The sequence below is a fragment of the Rutilus rutilus genome (assembly GCF_951802725.1).
Source record: "Rutilus rutilus genome assembly, chromosome: 9".
NCBI lineage: Eukaryota > Metazoa > Chordata > Actinopteri > Cypriniformes > Leuciscidae > Rutilus > Rutilus rutilus.
This window is the reverse complement of record NC_140223.1, coordinates 25,212,883-25,239,518: the sequence shown is the minus strand read 5'-3', so window position 1 is coordinate 25,239,518 and position 26,636 is coordinate 25,212,883. Positions and strand designations below refer to the sequence as shown.

The 26,636-nt window shown below is 38.1% G+C and overlaps 1 protein-coding gene across 1 annotated transcript in view; it reads left to right on the top strand.

The window, feature by feature from the left end:
• Positions 1-26,636, top strand: part of frem2b (FRAS1 related extracellular matrix 2b) — a 91,065-nt gene that overhangs the window by 17,020 nt on the left and 47,409 nt on the right. Inside the window, exon 3 of the mRNA XM_084419769.1 lies at positions 23,066-23,212. Coding sequence (XP_084275895.1) covers positions 23,066-23,212 — 147 coding nt within the window. The remainder of the gene's footprint in view (positions 1-23,065; positions 23,213-26,636) is intronic.

The window sequence follows — 26,636 nt, the reverse complement described above, 5'->3', positions numbered from 1 at the left end:
TGTTTACAAAGAGATGATAGTAGGAGGTGCTTTAGGAGCGGCAGAAATAGCGGTTTCCCCGGTAACGGCTGTAAACAAAGCAGCGTAGCGTTCATAAATGCTGCTTTATCAGGAAAGATAAAGAAAGATTCAATTCAAATAACATCGAAACTTTTCTAAAGACTGTCAGTTCACTTCAGATACATTCATATAAAAACACCCGCTCCGTTTTGACTTTGAAACGTGCAGTGCTCATGTTTATTCAACGATATCAATGCTAACCACAAATAGATTTTCCAAAAGGCTGTGTTGATATTGTAAACCAATGTATGGGAAACACTTTAATATAATTTGACAGCTATCAATTATAGTTTAACCTATCCATCTTCACCGTCATCCTTAACACATACTTATTTGTGTGTATCTTGACATTGTTAAGCACTTTTGTCAACTGGGGTTGTCTTTAAATGTGCTATACAAATAAATTTGAACTTGAACTTGAATTTGAACATGCCCTCACCACAGTGCAAAAGGAAAGGGGCCCTCTCAAACAGTGTCGCGCCGTATCGCGTTCCGAACGATGTTAAAGCGACATACACCGGTATTGCAATATTAAAAATTCATATCATAACAAAAATAAACACCCCGGTATACAGCCCAGCACTATTGTGAGTTAGAGGTTTTGCTGCTGACAGCCATGGTAATGTTAATGACACAATATATTGGGACCATATCAGGCATTTGCAGTAATTAGAGGGTTTTTATTTTTATTGCTGATATTGGATATACAAAGTTATGTCATGAAACTCTACATAGTGCAGGCTGATAAGTCCTTATCTCAATCTTCTTGCAATCACATAATTATCTATAGGGAACAGCTGATTGGTTCCTGCTGTATCAGTAGCCAATGAGCTCGCTGCGTAACCTTCAAAATACTGGTCAGCATTTTCTGTACCAGTTGTAGGGCGTTTTCAGACATCCTCCACCTCCCCCAGCTCCACCTAGATCTGCTACAGGTAATTCATGTATGCTATATTGTGCAGCAGCAGCATGTCTTACTTGCTCACAGCAGCGTGTCGTGTATGTATTGGCAGTAGCTAGATTTCTGTCCGGGTTCACGTGCCCGACACACATTCTCCCCATTCTGTCCAGGCTTGCCCCACCGGATTATTTGAGTGTCGTCATTCCCTCCCTCAGGATGTTGCTCTTGCAGTGAGGATTTGAAGACGAGTTTTTACCAGGCTACACATTCCATTCCAAAAGTTTACAGAAAACCAGCTATTAAACTGGGTCAGTTTATCCATGTCAGTGCACCTCAAGACCTGTTCTGCCACGGGAATTGAAGTATGGAGTAGGGCAGTGTTAATAAATAAATATCTTCTTATCATTTATGCACTCTAAAATGTGGTAATCTCTAACCTGCAATTGTTACCTTAAAGTGCGATTATATATTTATTTTTATTGCATATTTTTTATACAAATATTATTACAATTTAAAAATAACTGTTTTCTATTTTAATATTTATTGACATGTAATTCATTCCTGTGCAAAATTTGCACAGAATTTTCAGCATCAGTACTCCAGTCTTCAGTGTCACTAGCCTGGTTAAAACCAGACCATTCTCAGTAGTAACTGAGTTATGGTCTGGCAAACCTTCATTAATAACTCATTTCCAAAGGGGCGTCACCGACGGACGTCGCTCAAATGCCTCTGGGCGCAATTGGATAGACCTAAAACCAATCAGAGCGATCGTCATCGTGTAAAGCCTAAGTTACACTACGCCATAAAAGTATGTACTCTTTTTGTGAAGAAAAGGTATTTACTTTTGAATGTGCAGCAAAAAAGTAGGCAAGCTTTGGGACATACTACTTTGTCATCTTTATCGGACGGATCTGTCGTGTGCATCCTGTCACGTAAACTGCCGTCAATCATCTTGTCACAGTTAAAATCCTCTATTAAATCTAATTTTATTTCCTACCTTTTCGGAGAGAAATGTAGTAGCACGTTCATCAGCCAGTGGGTCTTTCATGGAGACTGTCCTCATGTGTTTGCTATTTGAATATAATAATGCATTTAAAAGTTGGTGCGCTTCACCAACGGACGTCGCTCAAATGCCTCTGGGCGCAATTGGATAGACCTAAAACCAATCAGAGCGATCGTCATTGTGTAAAGCCCGCCTCAACGTTTCTGATTGGTGCCGCGATTTCGACGGATTAGAAATGGGCTTGAATGAGCTCTTTGCCAGACTACTTGCAGAGTAAAAAAGGCCATTGTCCGAAATTTTCGTATGCGTTTTTTCGTGTTCGTCAGCCTTAAAATTCGTCACGCACAGAAACCTTGCACACTGAGTCCGATGCGTATTTATTAAACCTTTGCGGAAAAAAACGCAAAAAATACAAAATGGATTCGTCAAGCAGTGAGGATGATTTTGTTGCCCTCTTTCTTCTTAAAAAGAGAAAAATAAAAAGAGGAAATATTGGGTCCATCCAATCCTGAGATTGCGCCGAGAGGAAGGAGAGTTTCACCTCCTTATCAAGGAGTTGCGAAATTATCCCGAGCAATTCAAAATTTACCTCAGAATGTCAGTGGAACAGTTTGATGCTTTGCTAGCGATACTGGAGCCACATATTAAAAAGAAGACCACCAATTTCCGTGAACCAATCGATCCTGAACAGAGACTGGCAGTATGTCTAGGTAGGCTATGGACCCTTTTTACAGTCTATGGTATGGACACACACGTACGGCCGGCGGAAGCGCTGGGCAGACAGAATAGCTGTATACAGGTTATATTTTCCGAAATTTTGATCTGATTGAAAGGGGAGGTGGCTCTGAATTGTCAAAAAAACTCTCAAAATACTGGCTGTGGATGCGAAAAACGCAGAAAATCGAACCCAATCCGAATTTTTTTATTACGGACGAAAGTTTCGTAGACAGTGTGCAAGCGTGATTGACATAACGTGAGGTCGAATTTTTTTTTTTACGTGCGAAAATTTCGGATGCGAATTTCGTACTCAGTGTACAATGGCCTTAAATCTAAATTTGCCGTAAGTTCTCTGGGTTTTCCCAGGCTACAGTGTCACATGATCTTTCAGAAATCATTCTAATGATCTACTGATTGTCACAGATGAGGTGGTTGAGATCAAGCACACGACAAATGAGATTCAATTGGAGACTTTAATAAAAAATAAATAAAAAGATTAGGAAGCATAACCACACATCAACTATAACTAAAGTAAATGATACAAGACAAGGAACAGGGAGAAACAGAGCATAGGGCTTAAATAGAGAACAGATCAGGGAAACGAGACACAGCTGGGGCAAATTAACTCAATGACTGTGACCATGGAAACTAACAAGATACAGCTGACAATGAACAGAGGAAGAGCATGCAGGTGAGGGCCAGGGAGGATGATGGGAAATGTAGTGATCGTGACACTGATTTGGTGTTTAAAACGTATTAAAGAATATTAAAATAATATACAAGATTAATTTAATATCATCAAAATTATCATCAAATGAATATCTGCTAAATTGCAACTATATACAGTCAGAATGACTGGCAAATATGATCAAAGATGGCTGTAAAAATAAATCTGCATTGTTTATCCTTTTGATCTTTCATTCAAAACATTTGTGAAAATCTAACCTTTCATTAAAGTAAAATAATTGTTTTTCTCCAAAACACATTGCCCACAATTATTGGCACCCCTAGAATGTTTTATGAGTAAAATATCTCTGAAGTATATTCCCATTAATATTTACTTTTTTATTTTTAGCACGCCATAAAATTGTCCAGCCATGACTTCTTCTTTCATTTTAATCATTTATCACAATGAGTAAAACCAAAGAATATAGTTCTGATGTGCAGCAAAAGATTGTTGAGCCTCACAAAATAGAAGGTCAGTCCCTCCAGGATTTCGCGATTTTTTTGTGTGTGATTTTTGCAATCAAAATGACTGATTTTGTGGTGGTAATATCCAGAAAAAATTGCGATTTTTATATTTTATAATTAGGACATCACATTTTCCATAATAGTATTGTGTCAGATGCACAATAGTCATACATGACACAAATCACAAACAAAATGCATAAAGCTTGTTTATTTTGGTCTAATCAAATTCTCATCAAATTAACTTTAAAACAACCTATGGGCAATTTTTCTACCTGACCTATGTAAATATTAACAGCAGGTGTAGTAATTTATACTGTAGAACTGTGTGTAAATCCTGAGTTGAGGGGTCCTGAGCTGCAGAAGGCAACCAGTTACTTACAGTGCGGCGTTTTGCATGGCGTCTCCATTGTGTATAGCTACGCAAGACGAAGTGACCGTTCGAAAGGGAACTACTCGTTACTATCGTAACCTCAGTTCCCTGAGAGTAGGGAACGAGTATTGCGTAGCCGGCCGCACTATAGTAACCTGGCAAGTTGTCGCTTCAGTCGTTAAACCTGCTAAAATGGCGTTTTTCGGGGACTAATATCATAGACAGTAAAATAATAATATAGGCTAAGGCTGCGCCCCCTTGGTGGGCTCTGAGGTGTAATGGCGTGATGCTAACTCATTGGCGCACACGTCAGAGGCGCCCGCGCCATTGGATGTGCAGTTGCCGCAGCACAGCCAATGAGTGAGCCAGACACTCACTGTGCTAGCTGTGCAGCTGCAAAATGCGTTTTACATTATAGGCTTCAGTAAATCGAGGAAAAGGAGTTTCCCCTTTTCCCGCAACATCTGTATCCACGTAAAAATGCATTGAAACTTTAATTAAACTAGAAATATTTCAATTGGGTGATTAGAATTTAACGTTTTGTGAGGTCTTTTTCATTTTTGTGATTATTTTGCGGTTAAATTAGGAATTATGCAGGATCGCAAAAAAATGCGACATTTTGTTGATTTTGCGTTGTATTCAGCGATCGCGGAATTGCGAAAATCTGGAGGGACTGGAAAGTAGCTAATGCACTGAAAATACCCATTTCCACCATCAGGGCAATAATTAAGAAGTTCCAATCAACTAAAGATGTTACAAATCTGCCTTGAAGAGGAAATGTGTCTCTATCGTCCTAATGCACAGTGAGGAGGAGAGTTTGAGTGGCCAAAGACCCTAGCTTTCACACCTGAGCGTTTGTCTCGGAACCTGGTGCGTTTTCTCCCCGTTTTTCTCACCTAAAATGTTGTGTAATTGAGCTTATCCGTTTGAGAATGCTGTCTTGATGAATGCTGTCTTGATGATGCTTTGAAGCCTTGATTCCTGCTCTAGTTGCATTATAACATTCGTATAGTGTTTGCATATGTCTTGACACTGTTAACCTCTAGACAGCGCTGGGAGATCCAGAGAGAGCGTGTTTGAATTTGCTGTAGTATTATTACGAATGTAGTATATAATTTAACAGTGGGAATGACGGCTACATTTGTATAGTGTTTGCGTGTTTCTCACAGTTACAAATAAAGCCACAATAAGCTCATGGAGCTAACTTCTCAATCATTTTGATGGATGACGCAGAGGAAACTCTTGACTTGCATAAACCCATTTTGGGATACTTTGAAAGGTTGCCTTGTGAAAGTGAACGAACCAAGAAGAAAAGGCATTGCAACAAATTAATTCCCTGTTTCGGAACAAAACAAACTATCTATAGGTGTGAAAACGCCCCAAAAAAGAGCTTTTTGGCAGCAAACCCAGCAGATGGGTTGGGTGCAAACAGGGAAAAAAAGTATGCCATGCCCACGGGTAAATATACCACTGGATCTTTAATGTTGTGGCCCTATTTTTTTGCTGGAGGTCCTGGACATCTTGTTCAGATACATGGTATCATGGATTCTAGCAAATACCAAAAGATAAAAAATCTAAATCTGGTGACCTCTGCTAGAAATTGTATAATGGTTGGATCTTCCATCAGGACAACAATTCAAAACAAATGTCAAAATCAACACAAATGTGTCACTGAGCCATCTTTGTTCATATTTACAGGGGTGCCAATAATTCTGACCACAACTATATATATATATATATATATAGTTAAATATCCAATCATAATTGGTAACATTTCCAAACATGTTTAGGCTATAAGCACTAAAATAGACTATACAAATCACAGAATGACAACTGTGACACAGTATACGATACATTGTCAAGCCAGTGATACAGTTTTCATGTTGGCAATGTAAGGATGAATGCTCTTCATGGTAAAGCCAATCTTTCATCTTATTTTTTGTGGGCCTCAGTCATGGGTTTCAAAGGTAATATCCTGCAAACAAAAAGACCTTGTTTGCTGTTCTTCCGGATACCCCAGTGCTGCAGACACGCTGTCACTCTGCATCTGTAAGTCTGGCAGTATCTCTATCACATCAGGCTGCATAATTCTTCCTTGGCCTTCGCTTTCTCACCGCCTCCTTCCTGCTTCTGTCTTTGAGGATCTGCTGACAGCGAGGGCCAAGCTGCAGACTCGCAGTCCCTTCCCGCAGGGCCTGGGTGTCTTGACTTGAATCTGACAAGCTTTCCTCCTCCACCCCTACCCATCTCTCCCTCTAGCTTCCTTTTTCTCTCTCTCACCCTCCTACTCACTGACACAGTGTGAAATTGATAGTTCACCTCATCGTAGAGCTCCATCAGAACAGTGTACCGTCTTGAGATGAAATGAGAGAGAAATGAGATCCCGTCCAAATTCTTGATATAAAGATGTAGGTATTTTGTGGTGCTGTCCAGTATGGAATAATGTGTTTAAAATGTTGGTTTTGGACTGCACGATCTTTGACTGTGGTGTAATTTTTATTTGATCATTTATTTATTTATTTCATTATGAGACTTTTGGATCCCACTATAGCCCACACTAATGCATGCAAGCTGCCTTGTATGTTCTGGCATTGTGCTGATAGTCAGATGCAAGTATCTCAGGGGAGGGAGGTGTGAGCAGCCGGTGCTGTTGAGCATCTCCTCCTGGGAGATAACCTGTGAAGCACTACCCACCTGCCCCCACCTCCACCTCCCCCTCCCCTCGGGATAAGGGAATTTTTAGATCTGTGTAATGACTGGGAGGAAGTGCAGGGGGAGATGAAAGATAGAGAGGTGGCTCAATCCCTTAGAGTGGTTATGAGCAACTTCCTAAAGCCCTGAGCCTTGTCACGCCATTCTTTCATTCTGTTGCCTCAAATAAATTCTAATTTCTGACTTCTAGCTATTTATTGTTACGTGGCTCTTCTGAAAAAGCATTCAGTTGAAAAGAAAAGCACAGAATTTTCTTAAAGGAATAGTTTGCCCCAAAAGGAAAATTCTGTCATCATTTACTTGCCCTCATGTCGTTGCAAATCTGTATGACTTCATTTTTTTCCCTGTTGAACAACATTTTAAAGAATTGTACTGTTTTTTTGTTTTGTTTTTTATCAAAAGCAATAGTTAAAATAATTCATATGACCTTATATTCAAAGTCTTATAAAGAAACCATCAAGAAACAGACCAAAATAAGTAAGTAAATTAAAAATAATACAAAAAAATTAAAATTGTTATTTGCCTTAGCACTCTTTTGTGTGTTATGTCTGACCCATTCTTTTGAATGGGATCTTTTCAATTAATCAGGTCATTCAGTTCAGCAGGTCTGAATGATTTGTTCATGAATCAGACTGATTCTCAAGTTCATCCATTTGGTGAGGTTAACAGCTCACTGTAGAGGAAGATGATTGAAAACTAATCAATATCTGAAAAAGTGTTTAAAAGCATAATTTCCTAGTTTTCTGGATGACACCAGTACTCATAACATGAAAGAGGAGCACTGTGACTGAACGGCTTTATGGACCATGAGGGATAAAGCTAATGAAAGGACAGGCTTTGCACCAGTAAAGTGAAGCCCCTTTTTCCTTCATTCAGTCAATTCATTTATTCATTTATTCATGGTTGTCATAGATATTCATTGTCAATAGATGTCATTAACACTGCATGTCTTTAGCACTTGTCTAATCATCAAGTCAACGCCTTTGGCCAAGATGTAGCACTTTTCACCGCTGTCCTCATAACCTTGAGTTTTACAAGCGCATGTTGCAGACTGTGAAAGAGCCATCAACAAGTACAGCCCAATCCCTGGGGATGAAAGTCAATCTGTCCCGGCTGTGAGTGTAACCTTCGTCCTGTAAATCAATGACACGCATGCTGACCGCCTCTTTAAGCCTCGGGACAGCAGCATGAGCACCTTAGTCTGTAAAAGCTGCTATGCATTTCCTATTCACTGCTCTTCATCATAGCACTGTACTTATGCACAAGCTTCAGCATGCCTTTTTTGCCCTACTAAATAAAGTAAATCACTTGATTTATGTGTTTTTACATGGCGTTGGGACTTTATTCTGTTTGGGAACTTGCCCAGGGGCCTGAAAATGGCCAGCGTTTAGCAATGTATGTTTACATAGCCATAAGATTTATTTATATTCCGATTCCAGCGACTTGGATTTTTCATTACTCCAAAGCATTGAGTTGCAAATACAGTTGTAGTATGTGAACCCTTTGGATTCATTTCTTGTCAATAGCAAATCTGTGAGTGTTTTTATAGGTCAGAGCCAATCACCTCCCATCTTGTCTTATTGTTTGACCTGCTGGTTAACTGACCCCTGACTTTAGTTAGCTTTTGCAGTCATTGGCTCAGAGATTTATATACTGTTTCCACCCTGTACTGTGAATTTTTTACATGGCGTGTTCATTGAAGACATGAAATTGTTTGTTATTATTTGGAGCACACTGTTCTTGTCTGTTATAGTGACTAAGGAGGCACTGATATAAAAAAAAATTTATTCGTTATTAAAGCAGATGCGATGCATACATTTCCATATATGTACATACAGTATAAATAATTTACATAATTTATTCATTTTCATGGCTGATAACAATAAATTGTCTACATAAATCAAAACCAAAACACTGATGCTGTATCACAATATTATAATTTACAGTGTGAGAAATGGATATTCATTTTAAGATTTGCTATAGCAAATTACTTGTGTTACAGATTAAATATTAGAATTTTTAAAGATTAACTTGTGTGTTAAGTGAGAGTTTGGTTATGGCAAATGTAATCTAAATGTAAAAATAGCCTACTAAGAAATCTCTAATATAGTCTGATATTTATTTTGTGTGTCTCTAATTGTGATTTATTTGAATTTCATGGCCGATTTATCCATGTAAATCACCTTTTTCCTGTATCTGATTCGGAAGTATCTTCCTCTTATTCGCAGCGCATTTGATTGTCAGTTCCTCCTTTCAGCTGTGTTGCTATTCTGCTTTGCACAGCCTCTTAAGTGAAGATCTCTTAGAAATGGCACTCTAAATACCACTTTTCAGTGAAAAGGTCACTGACTGTCGAGAATGCATCAGCACGCCACTCCAGAACATGGTAGTGGCCTTTCGTGCTCGTGCACCGAGAAAGTTAAGGGCAATGTTCATTTTTAGGCACTCTTCGGGTCTGTGTATGTCACATCTGTCAGCCTACTCAGGTATGATGCTCACTATGTCATGTTTTGTTACTTCAAACCAGTGTTCATCTTTATAATAATTGTCATTGCTGATTTGCTAGTTTTCTACCTGTCTTCTATATTTATTGTATTTATTGTATGTATTTATTTATTTATTTATTTATTTATGCTTCTTTTTTAGTATGAACCACAATGAAACTTTTACACATCCAGGGATGTTATCCTATACTTTTTTTCTTAAAGCCCCACTATGTAGGATTTCCGTTTTGGTCAAACAACGACCCGTCGCTGTGGACTACTTGTATTTAACGTTACTGTCGTAAATACCACTCACGCAGAGCCGTCTCTTCACTCACGGCCTGATTCCCTCCCCCCTGTATACCGATCCCCGTTCAGTCGGATAGAAGCTGTAACGAGTGGAAATAAGGTGTGGCCCCTTTAAGAGCTGCGTGCGCTCTGTTTAACTTTCGGCAGTCTGTATTGTATGTGCGCCTCGAACACCCCGTAAGCGGGTTGTTTCTGTTTGACGCTCATTCTTGTCCTATTTTTGTCTATCAAGTAATGCTGTGGACGGTAGAACGTGTGACAGACAGTTACACGAGTTCGATTGGGGAATAAACACAACGCGTTACAAATCGTCGGACATCGAACAAGCACAGCTAGCCTCCGAAAGATGTCTACTAATCCATCAACAAGAACGCCAGGTGCTTGTCCGAGTGATATACAATATAAGCAATATACTTACAAGTCCAACAGCATGTGAGGACGTGTTGGGAGAAGTGAGGTAGCCTATGCCGTAAAGCAGTCGAATTTTGTAGTTCTTTTTGTGCGCGGGGGTACTACCCGAACCCCTAAGTTTAAAAGTACGATTAAAAACTATACAAAGTAAACCCCGTCAGGCTATGGCAGACGTGTCATTCAACCTATTTTAAGTCGATGTACCATCACAAGGATTTTGGAAATATATTATGAAGGTTGAAAAGTTACTTAGTGTTACTTTAATTGTATGTATGGCCACTACGGTTTTAGATTTCAGTTTGGTCTCGAAACGAAAGTCGTTGGACATCAAGGATGAATGGGGTAGAGTTTCAGGGCAGACAGGGAATAAACTAGGCTTATACTGAATTAACTCGGACTTTGTCAGACCTATTAAAAAGTTGTTCTTAGCCTCTGGAGATAGACTGAAAAGGACATGTTGGGCATTTGGAAACCATGATTAGAGCACATTGTTTAGAGGTTTTTGTGGTGTGCTTGAACTCCAAATAGGCTTATTTAAAGTAAAGCCTCTGTTTGCTGCTCAGTACTAAAAAAACTCAGTACTTAATGTCTTTGCTGATAAGCAGTGAAATGGTTGCATTTAATTAACTGCGATGAAAGAACAGTGTATAAAAGCATAAATATGTGTTTTGACTGCATTGGCAGATTAGTGCTAGTCAATAACACTAATGAAACATTTCATTGCATATACCAATTGACCGTTACATAAAGCAGTGTTGACCAGAGGAACATGTCTGTATACATTATGTTTTAAAGCTACACTTTATAGGATTTTCTCCCATCTAGCGGTGAAATTGTTTATGACTACCAACTGAATATTACTTTCTAGCCCCTCCCATTCCGAGGGCGTTTTAACTCCTACGGTGGCCGTATTAATTCAAATCTGCCGGCAGTCGCGAGTAATCTCCCCCTCGCATTCGTCACGGTGCCACTGAGTGTAAATACGCGAAAGGCGAAGCTTGAATTTCCAGGTATGTCCCACTTTGGCTAATGTATTTTCAAGATGGAGGCGCAACATGGCTGCCGCCATTCGAACGACTCGCTCGTATGTATTCTAAATGGCAGATTCTACGCTTACGAGAATGCTTGATTAGTTGGTAGAAGTAATTACACATTAATGAGCACATATCATTTTGAAAGAACAAAGTGGTTTTTTTGCTAAGAATCAACTTAAAAAAATTACACAGTGTAGCTTTAAGCTAATATTTTTATATATATATTTTTTACTTAATAACTGTTTTCTATTTTAATATATTTTATTTTATCATTACTCCAGTCTTCAGTGACACACATGATCCATCAGAAATCATTCTAATATGCTGATTTGCTGCTCAAAAAAACATTTATTATTATTATTTTCAATGATGAATTTTTTTTTTTTGCTGCTTAATATGTTTGGGGAAAACGTTTTTTTTTTTCAGGATTCTTTGATGAATAGATTTTTTTTTGCATAGAAATGGAAATCTAATAGAAATTGTAACATGTCATTACTGCCACTTTTGATCAATTTAATACATCCTTGCTGAATTAAAGATTCTTAAAAATAAATCTTTCTGATTTTGAACAATAATGTGTTATTGTTCAAACAACTTTTTCAACAATAGTGTGCATTATCTTGTGCTCATGTTTCCCCACTTGTGAAAAGCACTAGCTTCCACCACCCAATTGATTTAAGGCAGTACCTCTAACCCAGTATGCTTATGCACCATTATTTTTCATCTTTTTCATCTCCTACATTTTATGCAAAAGAATCAAATGTTTCTCCTTTTAATCACTCCCACAACACAGAATCTCCCTTTAAAGAGATCTTCAAAATCTTTGTGTTTTTGAAGTGTTCTGTGTTTTTATCTTCCCAAAATGTATTCTTACATCATATGCTGCATTTCAGTAGCTATAAGTCTTTTCCCACTAACTCCCCATGTTACCTTTTTGACAGTTCGAAAGCAATTGTTTCAGGCAGTGCAAATTGGCATTCTCTCTCTGCTTGAATTTGCAGAAGAGATCCCTGTTTTTGGGAAAAGATGTGGCAAGCCACTCAAAAAAAGTTACAAGTGACTAATAGCCTACTGTTCAAACATGTCCTTCCAAAAGAAGCAGCTCAATTGGAAACTCTCCCAGAGGGGAGAATAGACTCGCCACAAACAACCTGAGAGCTATTAGCATGGAGCTCGACAGTCAGGGGGCCCAGCTTTTACTCGCCGTGTCCTTGCGCTGAAGCCATTCAGCAAACAAGCTGCCATTATTCTGCCTGATGAGCCAGCAAACACTGGGCATTGAGGGTCAAGAAAAACCACAGTCACTCTCTCATTGTCACGTCCCTCTCATCCTGAATCATTATATGCCTGTGTTGTTTTTTCCTTTCTGCTTCCAGTGTTTTCACTCTGGCCCTTTCGCCGCCTCCTCTTCAAGTCATTGAGGTTTTCACTGGTCCAACAGTAAGGAGAAACGCACTACTGCTTTTCGAAGTTTGGTATATAATGCTCCTTTCAGCCAGTTGACATGTTAGTCTAGACTTTGCCAAACTTGTCCACTTGAAATGACATGCTACCATGCATGACTTAAGTAATAACAAATCTTTTACTTTAGGGGAATGTTGTCAGTTGCATTGCAACTATTTAAATTGGGGTAGCAAACAAGATGCTAAATACCAATTCAGATTTAAAGGAATAGAAGTTACAAATAATTGAAATTTAAAGAAATTCATATTACTGTAATTTCTGAAGAAGACAAACACGTTTAAATGTTTATTTGTCTTACAGGCAGATAGATACAGATATTGATTTTCTTTACTATTTTCAAGTGGTTTTTTAGGTACAAAATTCTTCAATAATACACTATCATTAAAAATGTAAAAACAGTAATATTGTGAAATTATTAGTTTAAAATTACTTTTATATTTGAATATATTTTAAAATGTAATTTATTCCTGTGATGGCAAAGCAGAAATCATTCTAAAATGCTGATTTTAAACATTTATTATTATTATCAATATTGAAAATAGTTGTGTTGCTTAATTAATTACGTTTTTTTTTTTTGGAAAAAATATTTTATTATTTTATATTTAAATATAATATAATATAATATAATATAATATAATATAATATAATATCAGTAGATCAAACAGTAGAGCGCTGGTACTTGCAACGCCAAGGTCATGGGCTTGATTCTCAGGGAACGCAAGAATTGTTAAGAATGTAAATGTGTACCTTGAAATGCAATGTAAGTTGCTTTGTATAAAAGCGTCTGCCAAATTCATAAATGTAAATGCAAACCTGCAAAAATGTCCATGCATTTGCATTTGGCATGCCAGCATCAGCTCACGCAGTATTTCTGAAACGTTTAATTAATCTCACCTCAGTAGAGATGTCCTTTTTGAGTGCTCAGTGCCTGTGCATAATTGCTACTTTCAATATTTAATCGTCAGTGACCTTTATGTGTGCACACTAGAGATTTTGCCATGCTAAAAGACTTTGTTGTTGCTTCCAGTGCCGCCATGAATTCCTGATCTTAACATCACAACAAAGGTGGTAATTAAACCACTCAGTGGGTGGAGAGAACTTTCCTATGGATATAATAGCTGCCATAAATGAACAAGTCTCTCATCATGAAGCGCCTTTACTGACTGCCTGATAATTCCCTTGTTCTATTTCTGCTGCAGTTTCCCATTAGCCAATCAGTGGATCCACAGTGGCATTACAGCGAGTTATGAATACAATTATGTCCACTTTTCAAAGTCGCAGGGATTGGGAATGTATTTGTGCTATTAATTGCTATTTCTTTCCTTGCCATAGAAAAAGAAAAGGGTTGGATTATCCTGGAGAGGTTATGTTATCTATCCTGAAACTGAAGAAAGTAGAGACTCTCACATTGACTTGGTCCATGGTTGTAGTTGGTCTTTTTTTGGGGGGGGAGGAGAGTTTACATTAGAACAGGCTCAATATTGTGGATTACACCTACTATCACTTACTTGTATTCAAACACTTGCTTGATCCTCAAGAAACTGTTTCAGAGGAGGCCATTCAATCAAAAAGCAGTGAAAGAAAGCACTGTTAAATAATCGTGTGTCCATCCAAGTCTGCGCTCTAATCCTCTTTTTTTTTAATGAGCAGCGGTCAAGGATAAGACCCGACCTTGGTGCTTTGGAATGACATTCTGCCTTTCTCTGCCTTTAAAGGAGATCACAGAGAAGGGAGAGAGAACGTTTCTTCCACTTAGATTATAGTTTTGTATGAGGAGAACCTTTAAATAGCTTTTAATTTGTTTACATTGGAAATGGTGCATCAGCTACATGTTCACTTCAAAATGAAAATTCTGTCATTATTTACTCACCCTCAAGTGAGGATATTTTGAAGAATGTTGTAACCAAACAGTTGATGGACCCCATTGACGTCCATCGTATTTTTTCCTACGATGGACGTCAATGGGGTCTATCAACTGTCTGGTTACAACATTCTTCAAAATATCTTCCTTTGTGTTCAGCAGAAGAAAGAACTTAATACGGGGTTGAAATAACTTGAGGGTGAGTAAATGATGACAGAATTTTCATTTTGAAGTGAACTATTCCTTTAATGTTTAATGAATAAAGCTCGGTCTCAAACAGAGTCGGTAAGATGCTTGGTGAGTAATAAAAGAAGTCTCTTCTGCTCACCAAGGCTGAAAACAGTAAAATTGTGAAATATTATTATGATTTAAAATAACTGTTTTGTATTTTCATATATCTTTTCAAATGTATTTTATTCCTTTGATGGCAAATCATTACTCCAGTCTTCAGTGTCACATGATCCTTTGGAAATCATTCTAATATACTGATTTGCTGTTCAGACATTTCTTCTTCTTCTTCTTACTATTATTACAAAATAACTTTTTGAAATAATAATAATATTGAAATCTAGTTCTGCATATAAAAACCTGAGAGAGGCACTGGTTTGTGCTTTTGGTTCAGAGTCTAGCATGAACTTGTGTGAATGAACTAGTGCTAATAGGATTAGACTCCAAATTACAGGATTTAGTTTTTGTGTGCCAGTGTTTTCCAAGCATATAGAGTGACCTTCATAAAATCCCCCTGCCCAGTGTGATAGCAGAGTGCGTGCACAGCGAACCACAATACGAATGCGGTGTGCTAAACGAAAGAAATGCCTATTGCACTTTAAAACGTTCAAAGAATGTTAAAACACCTTGCACAACCAACATCTCCGGAAAGCTGAGAGGTGAGAGACAAATGCAGACAGGCTTTATGGGTGAGAAGCTTTCACTGACAGGTTTGGTGGAAGGCCGTATCATTTTATTGACAACGTGAAGCCCCCGTCATCCTGGACTGTCACAGAATTTGGTGCTCTTAGAAGCTTCTACATCCTCTTAGCTTGTCCTTTTTCCATTTGGAAAAGTGCATAGTGAAAGGCATTTTGCAATGAAAAGACAAGCAAGGTATTTTCAGAGTCCTCTGTCTGTATGTGTGTATGGGGGGTTGGGTTGGCAGGGGACTTAAGACGGTGTGTGAGGGAACTGACCTCAGTAGTGATTGCAAGGGAAGTCACTAGAGCATGGTGCAACTCCCAAGGTTCAGTTTGACCTTTAGGCTCTAACAAACTTTATTTCTCACTCCCAGTCTCCTTGAGACACACGTAAATGAGCTGCGCTGACTTCAGTGAATTCCAGGCAGCTCCTCCTCTCAAGAGTGCGTGGGAATCCTGCTTTTGTGACCCAGGAAGTGAGCTTCAGAATGGTTTCAACAAAAACTCTGTCGAATCAAAAAGAAAAAAAGAGAGTGAAAGAGTGACGTTTTCTTTATGCGTTTGGAAAAATTACAAATTAGATCTATTTAATGTCTCAGTTCTTTCTCCTACACTGGCATGGGTCTCCTTGAAACATTTGTCTTGTTGTTTTTTTGTTTGTTTTTTCCTCTGGAGGAAAAGACCCTCGTTTATATTACATTTTTAAAAATTATATATATATATACATTCAAAAGTTTAGGGTTGGTATGCTTTTTATTAATACTTTTATTCTTCTTAGATGCATTACATTGATTAAATGTACGTAAGTAATGCTGTTCTTTTGAACCATCACAATTTATAATAAAATAATAAGCAGCAAAACAGTTTTTAACATTGATAATAACAACAACAGTTTCATGAGCATTAAATCATCATATTATATTATAATAACTTCTGAAGGATCATGTGACACTGAAGACAGGCGTAATTATGCTGAAAATACAGCTTTGCATCACAGGAAAAAATAACATTTTGAAACATATTCAATTAGAAAACTGTTATTTCAAATTAAAAATATAATTAAATATAATTATAACAGATTACAGATCTGATCAAATCTTCTTTAAAAACCTTAAAAAATCATATCAACCCCAAACCTTTGAAAAGCTTTTTGTAATCACGTGAAAATAGTAAAGAAAGCTAAATTAATGTCTCATGTTTGTAAAAAAAAAAAAAAAAAAAAGAAAAAAACCTGGAATATTGGGTCTTATTTTTTTATTTTTTTATCCACTAACTATAGATGCAGACTTTCCATTTTGCTCCAAGCTGGTCTTTTTTTTAGGCGCTGAGAAGTCAGTGTTTAGCAGTGATGCCTAACAGGCGGGTTTGTCTGATGGAGGGAGAATGATGGTGGGCACCGTGGGCCCCTCGATCGCTCTCTCAGTGACCAAATAAGGGTAGTCTGCAGACTCAGTGCTTATGGAGGAGACAGGGGGCACAGAGTTGGCACAGCTCAGGCTGAGCGGAGCCTCCGGTCTCATTCATAACAAATCTGTCCATCAAAAGCCGATGTCATGCTTATTATCTTGTGGTGAGAGACAGGACATGCTATGTTAGGACTGTAGTGACTACTAAATCTATATTAGCTCTGCCCAGAGCATTAATCAGTGACATCATCATTTCTGTAATGTATAAAATGATGGGCTGGTTCGTGAAATGGAAATTCACCCTGTACTGTGCATCTTATTGATCTTCCATGCATACGTTTTTTTTTTTTTTTTTACATTTAGACATAGTCATTTTTAAATAAAATATTGTAACTCGATCTTCCAGTGAAACAACAGACTTCTTTCTGGTGACATATGCCAGACTTCTCCAATAATTTCGTCCACTTTAAACTTTTTTGACTGCTGGCTCACATTCAGATCTGCTTCCTTCCAGTTAACAACAAATAGATGAACCAAGTCTCTTCTTTTCTTTTTCGATAATCCGCTTAACTTGCATGTACATCACAATACGAAAGAATCCACTATAATCAGGTTGATATTTAACTTGAACAAAACCATTCGATAATTTATTTTATTTTATTCCCCAAAATATGCTGAATAACAGGCAAAAAGATTCGATGTCAGCACGTATTGCCTATGTGTTTTTAAAGAGGTGAAGTAGAATGTGCTTGCTTACAAAATTATGTTTTACAATACAAATAATTAATTACAATAATGGTTTGGTTTTCGTAACATATTGCTTGCAGCAAGCAGCATATCATCAAAGAAATGAGGAAAATACATTTTTGAAGTTGTTTTTCAAAGCATTGTCTTTTCAAAGGGGGTTCTGAAAATGCACTAGAACGTGACCTAGAAAGCGGGACTTTGAGAAAACATCAGTGTTAACAAAACCCCTACTCAGCAATCTTAAAGGGGTGGTTCAGGATTTTCAACATCGGACCTCATTTTCAAGTGAGCCTGTTTGTCATTCATCAGTGGAGACCGTTTTCAAAAAAATTCATCCAGTCCTTACTTTTGGATAGTTCGCTGGTGCTAGGCTAGCGCGAGTCAACGGTAGATGCGTTAGCCTGCCATTAAAAACAGTTTTACCCACTCCACAGTACATCAAAAGCAAATCAGTTATAACGCCAGACTACCGATATAAATGTCTGTTGAGAGAATAATGTTAGAAATCAAACTACCCTTTCATCGCATTGCAATAGTTATACTTTGTTCCCTGTGTTTATTAGCACAGTCTACAGCAGCGGCGGAGTGATATTAAGTTACCTAGGCAACCGAGACTCCTACTAGCTAGCTAGACCAAAGGCTAGACGTCCCGACTGTAGTGCGCTTCTTTTCTGTGTTTACTTTTCGGCGCAGTACTAACTGGAGCAAAGTAAAATTCCGCCACTGCTGAGAAACTAGTTCCTGTAAATGTAATGCGATCATTGAGATGCAAGTGTAGTTTGAATTCTAACATTATTCTCTCAACATACATTTACATCGATAGTCTGGCGTTATATAATTTATTTGCTTTTGGTGTACTGTGGAGTGGGTAAAACTGTTTTTAATGGCAGGCTAACGCATCTACCGTTGACTCGCGCTAGCCTAGCACCAGCGAACTATCCAAAAGTAAGGACTGGATGAATTTTTTTGAAAACTGTCTCCACTGATGAATGACAAACAGGCTCACTTGAAAATGAGGTCCGATGTTGAAAATCCTGAACCACCCCTTTAACCTACAGTTATAGATTAACTGTGAGGTTTTCCTTGAACTCTTTGAAGTTGGTTGATCCAGCTGAAACACAACCTCACCTCTAATACCTGAACTGTGGGCCGGATCTAGAACAATGCTAGGCCTATCATATGTTAGTTAAACATGACTTATCATATTGCATTTAAAATGATGTGCATATATGCGCATCAAAGTCAAAGCTTGATGTGGTCTTTCTGTGGGAAACAGCTGTTGTACGGGTTGACTCTGGAAAATGCTCTTTGAAGGGTTTTTCCAGATAAGGTCAAGTGAATGAACTTGTTGAATTTTCTTGTTTTATCAGAAACTATTGAATGTTTAACTAAATCAACTTCCTATAGCATATGAACTTGCTAAGTGATCTCACCCACACACAAAATAAACTCTTATACAGAGGTCATTTTGTGCAACCGAAGGTCCCTTTGATTTCTCAGTTTTTGCACTGAGGAGAATTAGAATCGTTTAGAGTTGTTACTTTGACATAGTTACTGTATGTTGTCTTTAGGGGGCAAATCTCTAGAAACAGAATGAAAATTCACCTCACTTCTTTCCTCAAAAGTAAAGTGGATCCTGTTTATTCGCTTGTCACAGAGAGCAGGCTTTGTTGAAGTCCAAAAATCTTTGTATTCTGCGAATCTCGAATTCTCTTTCATCAAAAGCGTGTTGACACAGCCAATTATTCTGCAAAATGTCGGACTTTGAAGATGAGGCAGGTACTTCAGCTCAGATCTGAATCTTCTGTCATTGTTGGTTAAATTCTTTACTCTGACAGGGCTTCATCTTGCAGTTTGAAGACGCTTTCTTCGCTTGTTACGTTTCATAAAAGCAGCTTTCACAAATCCTTCAAATGAAACCGAGGGCCCTATTTTAACGATCTTTGTGGGCGGATCTCGGGCGCTGTTGCTATTATACCTGCAGGATAAATGACACTTGTGCCCAGCGCAAATCTAAAATGGGTTGGTCTGAAGTAGCTACATTACTCATAGGTGTGGTTTGTGCGTAACGTGAAATAAACCAATCAGAACGTCATCTCACATTCCCTTTAAAAGCAGGCGCGCTTGTTCCATGGCGGATTGCTATTATAACGGCGTATTTGCCAGGCGCACGGCAGGAGCGGTTAGCAGCCAAGGAGACCAACGTTCTCTTCAGGACCATAAAATACAGAGAAGTGAGATTGTATGGGGATGGGAGAAACCCATCCGAATTACTTTCAGTTAAACAGACATATTATGATTTGGGTAAATGTGTAAACTAGATTTATACTAGGGCTGCACGATTAATCGCAATAAAACCGCACGCGATTTGGCAAAGGCTGCGATTATTTTAAGCGCAGCTTGTCAGTGGAGTGCGGCTGATCGGTAGTAAACACTGCCCCATTTGAACACCAGAGGGCGCTCTCACGCAAACACGCTAAATATGCCCCGCCGCAGAAGTACAATAACGGCGCATCATTCCAGGAAATCCCTGTCGCTGTAGCTGAATAGTCAGAAGATTGAAACGCTTTGATTAAACATGACTTATAAATGCACGACTGCCTTATTCTGTGTCAGAAGCTCATCATCTCACAGAAGGAGGAGCTCAACTGTCCTTATGAAGTGAGTTTGGAGTAAATGCATGTTATTAAATGTTGCATGTTATTAAAACGAGGTTCATAAATGATTCTCGTGTTTGGAAAGATATTTGACTCGTGTTGTTTTTTTCAAATGCACGTTATAAGTGACTCAAACTCACAGTGCTTTCAGATGGAGCAGCGTTTACAGAGCCGTACATCAATGACAAACTGCGCATAAAAAATAATCGCAGCCTTTGCGATTTTAAAATCGCGATAAGCGATCTCGATTTAAGTGCGATTACATGGAAATTGCGATTAATCGTGCAGCCCTAATTTATACCTATTTGTTCACATCTTCATGGACACCACAATGATTTCCTTTGTGTGGTAATATTTTTCCTTGTAATTATGTATGGTTTGCAAAAATGGGAACTGCTGCGTCTGTGTAGATGAGAGAAGCAAAGTGTATGCACATTGTGCACACACTACATTATGGCCAAGCATGCGCCCTTAAAATAGCATCTGAATAACGCGCCACTGACTTTAGAGTAGGTTTTTCCTGGTCTGTGGCGGAATTGTTTTCTGAAACTGCAAAACAGCACCAGGGAACGTTTGCGCCGGAACACGCCTCCTCTTTTCACTGAACCACCCTCGGGAGCGCAAGTTCCTTCCCTAATTTACTGACGTGCGTCTGTGGAGGGAAAAGTCTGCTGTGCGCGGGTGCAAAATAGGAATGATACATGCGTCGGTGTACGAAGTCAATTGCGCTGGGTGCAAGATAGGGCCCCGAATCATTGGAAAAGTGTCTTCTAGTTGTTGATCTATATTTGTGCAAGGTTGGTTTTTGAATAATCAGAGGTGACACACTTTTATAGGATGTGTGTCTGTGCTGTAATGGTTTAACATTGTGAATCTTCCTCATTGATCATGCTAGATATTTTGATTGATGGGATTTTTTCGACAATTGTAGCTGTAAAAATACATGAAAGCTTAACAGGTGCTACTAGCAAGCTTTACACACATGCACATTGGCGTTAACTGTAAAACATCCAGACTTGTGCGTCTCGCCCTTTGCATGAAAGGGAAACGGAGATAGTTGGACGTGACGGGTTTGCAGAGCGTGACAACTGAACAGAGGAGGAAGGAGAAAAGGAGTGTGCAGGGTGGGTACGGCCTGTGTAGTGTTGCCAAAAGCAAACAAACCACAGTCCACTGATAGCTCAGTACAAAGAAGCCAGAGCAGAACAGACCTATGGATTGAAGTCTCTCTCTCTCTCTCCCTTGCTCACTTCCTCTCTATCTCTTATTTTCTCTTAACATGCCAGCTGGACTGGACTGGACAAACGATCCCAAATGCTGATTGGATGGGTCTGTCAGACAGATCAATCTTTCTCTTTGTTATACGAAGAAAGTTTTTTTTTGTGTGCAGTGTGTGTGTAAGACTCACAATTTTCCATTTCCTGATGAAACAGGACATTAGGTGGTACTTATCAGGGTTTGTCCTTATATTAAATAACTTTTGGCACATTTCACAATTATGGTAACTTTGGTGTCCTTCTACGGTGTTTTTCTTATGAGGTCTCTTATATATGTTAGACTATTATGTAACACAAAATTAACTTACTATGAAAAATGTCAAAGACATCAAATCTACTCCCCCCTTTAAAGTAGTAATTTTGGCCATAATCTGTTGATTTGACATTAAATCTATTCATTATTTTTAATTGATAATTATGATTTATCAGGTTTCATTTTTAATGTAAACCATTTTTAATCACTGTTTAGTTATTAACTTAGTTATTACAATTTTAATTAAAAACATAATAATAATAATATTTATGTAAAAATGTAGTTATTTTGTATAATAGCTGTGTCCCACATTTTGTGCACAAAATGGTTATGGAAACTTACAGACAAGAACAAAAAGCCACAATTTTTATTTTTTACATTTTATTAAACCATATTGTGTAATACAAATTTCTATCTGAAGAAATTTGATTTCTAATTCTATCTGAAGTATGAATATTTAATTTAACATAGATTGAATAGACATACTATATATATATATATATATATATATATATATATATATATATATATATATATATATATATATATATATATGTAGTTATGTTCTATAATATTTGTGTCCTACATTTTGTGCACAAAATGGTAACCAAAGCTTACAGACAAGGTAAAAAAAAAACACAAAAAGCAAATTTTTATTAAACCACATATTTATATAATGTATTTACATAATTGTATCTGAATAGTGCATATTTAAATTAATATAGATGGACTAGACATATTACATTTTTCCATTATTTGCATTCCTACATTTTTATTGTGTGTGTTTGATGTCTGTGTGTGTGGCTGTCTTTGTGTGCAGATTGTAACTGGTAGGGATGGCCTCCAGGAGCGAGCCCTCACTTTGAATCGCACTTCAAACGCTGACGATAAAACAGACTAACACAGATAGAAAACAGACAAACCTTTTTTATTTTAATTAGAAACGAAGTAATTAAACCTGCACTTTCCCTCACCGCTGCATCAGAGATTTTTGACTGAGATCACACTGTTCTTGTTGAGATGAATAAGGTACCCTTTATGAATTAGAGAATTCAGCTCCATTAAACCTCAGTGGGCCATATTAAAGCTATTACTTCAAAGAGAAAGCCTTTGCATGCTTCTAACAAAAATGTATAGAGTCTAACTTTTGTACGTTTGTACATGGATTGATACAATCAGTGCACAGCAGCAAACAATTCATACCCTGTAAGATTGATCCTTTCCAAATCATTACTACACCTTTGATACTAATCTTTAGCTGATTGTATGTTCAATATGTTTCCTCTGTTTTTCTGTAGGGGGCAACAAGCTGAAGAACCAACATTTCCGGCTAAACTGGGCATGGATATCCTTGGAGAAAGAGTACTACCAGGTTGATGAAGAGGCTAAGTTTCTGGAGGTGGTCTTGAGACGTAGAGGTTACCTCGGGGAGACCTCATTTGTTAGTAAGTGATGTTAAGATAGTACTTAATTTCCCATCATGCACTACTGATAAGATTTTATGAAGGAAAAAAGCCTTTTTGTTGTGTGAAATAACCGTGACCTCTAATTTGCTGATAGGAGTCTCTTTATAACATCACTATTTTGGTTTCTTTGAACCTCTGTAGATGTTGCTCCTCATGTCATCAGATTTGGCTACTTGCTTTGCATCAAGGCACGGCTTGGTTTTAAGTCAGAAACCCTCCCACAGATCTCTTCATTGCTGGTCCCCTAAGGGCAAAGTTGAGTCTCCATAATCAGCAGGAAAAAAAAAACCCATTAAATCCCTATAAACAGGAACCTCACATGGGAAGGGTCAAAGATCAAAGTTTAGTTGTTGGATTACCATAACTGCAAGAAGCAGTTAATTAAAGGGAGGAGGCCACATAGAGATGCATTTTTGTTGTATTGGAGAATATCAATTGATATTATCATTTGCTATGTTATGCAGAAAATAATGGACTACAGCTTTATATTACTGCCTATATTGAACCGTAAAACATCAAGTATTTATTGATTAAGTGGTACATTCAGCTTTGTTTTGGGGTTATGATCACCCTGTTAGGGTTTATTTTGTATTAATTTACCAGCTGACTGTACATTCATTACTAGTGGTCGCCAAGGCCGATATATCTGCCAATATTTGGCATTTTTTAATTATCTGTATCGGCCGATAAGTTTTTCTGTTTGACAGATGTACCTTAATTTCACTAACCTTGCAGACTAAATCAGCGGTAAGATCTTCTGATTTGTGCATTTGTAGACTGCATAAAAACATTTTACTCTGTGCCAGCAATGCGAAATGCAGACAGGAGATTTCAGCTGTCATTAGACACACACGATCGACAAACTTTAAACCCTATAGATTTCAAACTATGCTGCGCTAATTTTCAAATCACTACTATTCATTATTGTTCAAAAATTTGGGGTCAGTATGATTTTACTTTTTTTGAAAGAAGATTCACCAAGGACACATTAAATTGATCAAAACATTCAACATTGATAATAATAAGTAATGTTTTTTGAGCACCAAATCAGCATATTAGAATGATTTCTGAAGGATCATGTGACACTGACGAGTGGAGTAATGATGCTGAAAATTCAGCTTTGCCATTACAGGAATAAATTATGTTTTAAAATATATTCAATTGGGAAATAGTTATTTTAAATTAGGAATATTTAAAAGTATGTACAGTTTTTACTGGTTTTTTTTTTTGGTAAAATAAATGTAGCCTTGGTGAACATAAGTGACTGCTTTCAAAAGCATTAAAAAAATCTTATTTATCCAAACCTTTGAACAATACTATGGTTGTCAGATATATGTATCTCAAATTTAAGAATTTTAGAAGAACAACAAAATTTTATGAATTTGTGAAAGATTGAGCTTGTGTGGGAATCAGGGAAAGAAATGAACCAAAATGCCATAGAAGCATGACAGCAAAAAATTTCCCAAAGTATTATATTTTCCCAGGTATTTTATGTTATCTTTGATATATTTCATAATATTTTATTCTAAGTCTAGAATAGTTTAGGATCTAGTTATGAATTGGTTTAATTATTTGGACAAAATGTTTTTATGTGCTTTGGAGAAATCATTCTTATTAATGTAAAAAAAAAAAAAAAAAAAAAAAAAAAACTCTGAAAGTCAGTTCCTAAGGGCAAATGTTACTCCTCAATAGAAAATGTTAGATTCTGGAATGAATGTTTATCAGATTTTAATCTAAATCTATTTCTGTAGCCCAACTGGTAGAGCATGGCACTAGCAACACCAAGGTGCCAATACAGTCACTGTCAAGTGTTGTAGCTTTCCTGCACAATTTCCCACACTTGAAAAGGAAAAACCTCGCCTCTGAATATTAAAAGAACAGGATTCCACTCAGCAAAGTCCTTTTGGATCCATTTGGTCCGTTTATTTTGACTTTTCTTTCTTTTTAAAATAGCAGGTGAAAAACCTTCAAATAGAAAAAGGAGAAATCACCAGTGTACAAAACCATGACATTTAAAAAAAAAAACATTTTCTGAGGAGCGAGAGCTGGAGCAAATAAAGAGTGGCTTGACATATGTAGTCAGAGATCAGCACAGTGACGAGCCACACTGGCACGCAAAATACCCCTGGACGGAGAATCCGGCCACTCTGTCAAACAATCGAAGAGCTGTAGAAGCTACGTTCTTCAGAACTGAAAAGCAACTGTCGAAGGAGAAGGAGTGGAAAGAGGCCTACAAAACACAAGTCCATGACATGCTTGAGAGAAATGCTGCTGTCAAACTTTCCAAAGACGTACTGAGAAACTGGATTGGTCCTGTATGGTATATTAGCCACCTGGTTGCTCCCAACCCCCATTCATTCACCACGCCAGTCCGCCTCGTATGGAACAGCAGTCAAAAGTTCCAGGGCCAGAGCCTGAATGATGTCCTTGTAAAGGGCCCGGACGTCCTCAACAGCATCCGCGCCGTCCTCCTTCGCTTTCGAAAAGGTCGCACTTGGGGACATTAAAAAGATGTACAATTCAGTCTGGCTCGAGGACCAAGAAGTACACCTCCACCGATTCCTTTGGAGGGACTCTGAGGATGAGGACGTGCAGGAAAGCTACAACACTTGACAGTGAAAAACCGGCAGTCTTCCAGAGTTTTGCGGGTTTGTTGTTTTGTGCAGTGCAACCTGTAGAGTTTCCAAACTGTTTGTGGTGCTCGTTTGCCCTTACTAAATACCGACAGCACATACTAGGAAGAAGCCGTTGCACGCGCTCAGCTGATTACAGATTAATCCCACCTGAGCGCCCGTGAAAATGCATACTACCGCCAGCGGGCGGCGATGAACGGTAGTCAACGCAACAGTCACAATACAGATTGTTTCAAATCAGCTTTACAATGATAAACAGGTAAATAATGATCAGTGATGCAAACATAATTCAATTCTGCTGTAAAACAGTGGAGTGTTCACCTCTGGCCAAAACAAAACTGGCATGGATGGAAAAGACTGTAAAAACAAGGGTTAGATCTCTGCATGAGACTTGCAGGATCACACTGACAGACCTCCACAAGTTCTCATCACACAGATGAATATTCCATCCACATGCCGAGCTTGACCACCATTCCACAACTCACCTCGGTTCCGGTCCAGGGCCTCTCGGTGAGACGGGCTGCTGTCCTGCTGTTCGTCTGCCACTCGCTGGGCCTGGATCACATACCTTCCTGTACTGAAGCGAGGAGATGAGGAAGTCTTTGAAATGATGATTTTTATTCAATTATTATTTAGATTTTTCACTCCTTCCCTCAGTTTCTCTTCAAGGGCTGATGTTCTATGAATAATTTCGTTTATTGCTGGCACATGCAAAGGCAGGACATGACAGGACCCCTCCTTTTTATGTGATGTACCTTAATATCAAAGCG